Below are 5022 nucleotides of genomic sequence, written 5' to 3'. Positions count from 1 at the left end.
TTTACTCTAATCCATTATCTATTTATAGTCCGACCTCATTTATCCGGCCACGTCGGGACCGGCACCCATCCGGATATTTGATTTGGCCGGATATGAGAGTTATGCTCAAACACAGCATTTCTATGCAGTTCAGTAGGGTTTATGCATGTGATAATGTATTTACTCGTTGCTATGATTATTTGTAACAAACTGTCGTGTTCTATTGTTTCTAGAATCGCTGCCGAGATGCATGAAAAAGTTGCAAGTCTGCGCTAGGCTTAAGCTAAGGCCCGTTTGATAACAACGCAGTCCACTATAAAACCTGTTGTCTATAATCAAGAGCATATTAAGAATGAGAGCGTACAACGGTGAAATGCTGAAACCATGCTGCAGTATTAGTCGAATTAATAAGCTTTGCCCGTTTTATTTTGACGATTCGTTGTGGTATTATTGATCAGCTGTCCTACCTTGCTAATATAAAACAAACCGCTTGTCCCTACGATGCCTCTACGCTGAGATAATGAGCGGTGAAAATCTGGTATTTTCGCCGAAAACCGACTCGAGATACGTAGTGGCTGCGACTGTCTCTCGTTCTGGCGATAGCTTCAAGAAACCTCGCGTGTTTCCGTCATTCATTGACAATAAAATTTATTTTCCTTCTACTATCTTTTCTCGCATTTCCAGTCATTGACTCCACAAAAACGTCTTGTTATTTGTCGCCATGGTGATGACCCGCCCCTTACGCTGGATGTAGTAACGCTGTAGTAATAACGTATCGAGTCAGCGCTACACAGCGGCGACCGGAAGCAACATACAGTTCACAAAACGAAAGACAGTCGCAGTAAAACTGATCTCGAGTCAGTTTTTGGCAAAAATACCAGATTTTCACCGCTCATTATCTCAGCGTAGAGGCATCGTAGGGACATGCGGTTTGTTTTATATGAACAAGGTAAGACAGCTGATCAATACTGCAAAGAATCGTCAAAATAAAACGGGGAAAGTTTATTAATTCGACTAATACTGCAACATGGTTTCAGCATTTCACCGTTGTATGCTCTCCTTCTTTATACGCGCTTGCTATCATGCATGTGCACGGTCGTGCGTTTTTAGCATGTGATAGCATACGAGTGGAATGATGCAATCGCTATGTGAGCAGCGCTCGATACATGTACAAGCGCATCGCATGTTTATGTGTTCACGTTTTGTGCATGTGATAGCTGTGCGCTCTTACGATAATCAATCTGTACATCGCGCGAGAATCATTCGTACATCGTGCAAGTTTTGAGCGAGTTTTGAGCGAGATTTTTAGGTGGAAATGAATGAAACAAGTGCCGCAGAGCGACAGCGCTCATCTAACGTCTACTGCGGTGACTCTGTGGTGGAACCACAATATTGCTAAACGACATGTGTATGTATGTGGTAAAACTAAGAATAATAGGTAAAACTAAGAATAATAATTCTAAACGTGAAATAGATATGTTTTATTTTACCTGTCAACAACCTCACACACACACATACAGTTTGACAATATAATAAGATTATCTTACAAAACCACCCACTCTTACCGAAAGAAGAACCCACAGATGCTAGAAAGTATGTTTTCCGCAGGTTTACATAGTAACCACAATATTATACATGTTTCTAATAGCAACACGGATATGTCTCAGTACGACGCGTCAAAATGAAATCACACTGCAATAGATCTATTCAACGTCATATACACTATAAGTTTATAAACTATAGTTTATATGCTCTCGATATATTCTCATCAAACAAACGTTAACTCTCTACTGTTAGCTTAATTGTGATAAATTAATGAGAATTATAACACCCGACATTGCGTACTTTATCGTGCTACACTTGGTACATATTCCACGTATATTATAAGCAGAATGTCACCGGGAAATGAACATATATCAACGAATAAGATGATAAGACATTTCTCTGATAAATATTCCTCGTGATCTTACCACTGATATATGTATTAAAAAACTATCTCTCTGAAGACACATGCAAAACAGGTCGTGCTAATGTATCATAGTTCCCTGCACGGTGCGTACGCTATTTAAAAACAACTACTATACTAGAAAAGTGTGAAACTAAAGATTAATGATGGTCTACTCGACGTAAAAATGGCCGTCAAGGAAAAGCTTCTACAGACAGCGTCAGATATTGCTATTCACCAGGGCGACTTTGTGATCAGATTCTATAGCCACGCATACAAAGTCACAGACGTAACGGTTGTAAATGCTAATTGAACAAACAACACAACCTTCTTGTTATTGTGGCGGCATTTATACTTTGGTCCCTGATAAGTGTGCGGCAGTAATGCCATACTACACCCATGCTAATATTTACAGGGATACACATACACGCCTGGTCCGAATATAAACACATACAATGATAATAATTTGCCTAAAAGCCTCCACCCACCTCAGTCCCTATCATACTGTCAAAATAACTGCTTAATTGCTCCATAGCCCTTCGTGTGAATGGTGTTCTATACTCAATCACAATACAATGAAATACATTGATATCTAGACATATAACAAAATAGCAGTGGAAAACATCAGGGGGCATCAATAATAACACTAGACCACTACATTTATATTTAACCAAAAGATTAACTTGACTGTACTGCTAAATAATTATCTGTTTACAGTTAGTGTCACAAATTTAGAAAATAATTAATTGGAAGCCACCGCGACCTTGTAAAAAATCATCGTTGTCCAATCGTATCGATCTATAGGGCACTATACAGAGATCCGTCCAAAAATACACTAGCTGACATTGCAAATATGTTGATTCGTATTTCCATGATTGAATAGGATCATCTAAGCTAAATGTTTCTACCTGGCAAGGTGCATCTAGTCTACCCATCCTTATCTCTAGCATCTTTGTTTATACGAAGATTTACATATCAGCATGTTGATTACATCGTATTACACGCTATTTACCCATAGAGCATACGACAGTGAAATGTAAAAACGTAGTTTACATTGAAATTCCTCATTTTACTAAGAGTTTGACATACATACTACGCTAATCAAAATCATCATTTGTTACCTATTTTCATATAAACAAATATCCTATCTTGGGAATGGCAATTGGTTGGTCTTCCTCAAATTAGTAAAGGTCAACCTAGTAACCTGTATCTATAGTAAGGAGGCACTAAATGACAAATACAGTTCGAAACAGATACTTAATTTTTTGCATATCACTAGTGTGCATGCTAGTTAGTTAACTAGCTCTTATTTTTATAAATAAATCACATAGACATCGTCCCTCACACTTTAATCGCAAGAACCCCAAACTACAAATTCATGGCACAGTGTTTCTATAAGAGTTGCTTATCTTTTGCGATCACCCTAGATTTTCTGAATAATAAAATAAGCCCACCTACTGTATATATACGTTATATATTCCACCAAGCTAAACGTCATCACGCTTCCATGGACTGGTTTAGCATCAGTGGTTGACTGCTGTTTAACTGTGATATATCGGGCATCATCACTAGATTAGGCTTCCTCGACGCTCCCATCCTCTTCATAGTATCATATGTTCCAATGAACGTACTGAAATCAAACATGCATGTTTCTATGAGTGGATCGAAAACACGCAAATATTCCTGCAAATGCACTGAAAACATGATCATATCCCTATGAATGTACGCATAGTGTTTAATTATATCCCTGAATACACATAACGATGTTTTAAAATAATAAACTTACCCAGCTACGCCTAGAAAAATTAGAACGACATCAAACAGATACTGGCGTCTTGTTAGGGACCTACATAATACAAAATAAATTAAACTTTAATAATATACACAACTACGTATTTTAAAACGTAAACTTAGTAAACTAGTACCGAGTGTTTGATCGAGTGGTTGAACAAATTGTTTCAACGCTATTGTAACAGCTGGAATATTCAATTTGCAAATCTATTTTGTGAATACATTTTATATTTAGATGATGTAGCATGGCTTACACTTTTTAGCAACTGTGTGTACATTGATCTATAATCGATATGCTACAGAATAAAAGTGTAAACAACCACAGTATCATATTAACACATAAAACATACCCTTTGAACAGGACTATGTGGAAGAACCCTGGTAGAATAAAAGCCAGTAATGTACAGCAGGTTGACCCAACTAGAGCCATCAGGTTCGCAAAATTTGGAATAATCATGACCGTCAGTCCTGTAATGCCTACCAGCACCAAGCGCATTAGGTTCTGTAACGGAGAAAAATTTGACAAATTAATATGTGTAAACACACACAAATTAATTAATCTAGCACCATACTCAGCTCAGTTTCAAATAATTTACAGGCATGTACTGAATCTCACCCACTGGTTATTGGCACACAAACATTCCATCTCACAAGGAAAAGCTTTAAAACTAACAGATTTTATACACATTATAACACTGTATAAATTTGATATTTGTAAAATAATTATTGACTCACTCTCTAGCATGAATACCATTGATACTCAGTAGTGAATACTCACCCCATACCACGGATTCGCCTCCTGGCTTTGCAGTAGCCGACTTTCAAGCAACTTTGTCACCGGAAACATCATCACTGCATAAGAAAGAAAATGTCAAGAAAATTCTTGCATAACGTATTTCTGTTATAATATCAAATGTAAGGAGCATACACTATAACAGATACGTGGTGAACAATTCAAAACAGCAAGATACATAGAAGTACAGGCTTCAATCTATAATATCTTCAATGCTTTGCAAAGGCCTTGCAGTGGTCTCATGATAGTACATTTTCATCAATCCATGATACTCAACAGTGTGACAGTGTTAAACAAGTGTCGCAGAGCAACAGTGCTCAACTGACGTGTACTGTAGCCGGGCATTATTCTAATAAACTCACTGGCAACCGAATCAAGTGTGCCATCCCGCCACCGCGTTCATGCTCAGAGCATATATCTAGGATACTACTAATACAGATCTAAAATATATGATATGCGTTGCTATACCGGTAGTACAGTAATAAAGATACAGCTGTGTAACTTTAATGACTTC

General features: G+C 37.6%; 1 protein-coding gene across 1 annotated transcript in view; it reads right to left on the bottom strand.

Annotated features, from left to right (window-relative positions):
* Positions 1–1435: 1435 nt before the first annotated feature.
* Positions 1436–5022, bottom strand: part of LOC106805062 (amino acid transporter ANTL1-like) — a 32997-nt gene continuing 29410 nt past the window's right edge. The window contains exons 12-15 of the mRNA XM_014806537.1: positions 4494–4567; positions 4066–4217; positions 3711–3770; positions 1436–3554 (exon numbers count right to left, since the gene is read on the bottom strand). Coding sequence (XP_014662023.1) covers positions 3422–3554; positions 3711–3770; positions 4066–4217; positions 4494–4567 — 419 coding nt within the window. The 3' untranslated portion in view covers positions 1436–3421. The remainder of the gene's footprint in view (positions 3555–3710; positions 3771–4065; positions 4218–4493; positions 4568–5022) is intronic.

Source organism: Priapulus caudatus, unplaced genomic scaffold (genome assembly GCF_000485595.1).
Source record: "Priapulus caudatus unplaced genomic scaffold, Priapulus_caudatus-5.0.1 Scaffold98, whole genome shotgun sequence".
In the NCBI taxonomy this organism is placed as follows: Eukaryota; Metazoa; Priapulida; class Priapulimorpha; order Priapulimorphida; family Priapulidae; genus Priapulus; species Priapulus caudatus.
Note: the sequence above shows the minus strand (reverse complement) of the source record. Positions and strands in the feature narration are given on the sequence as shown.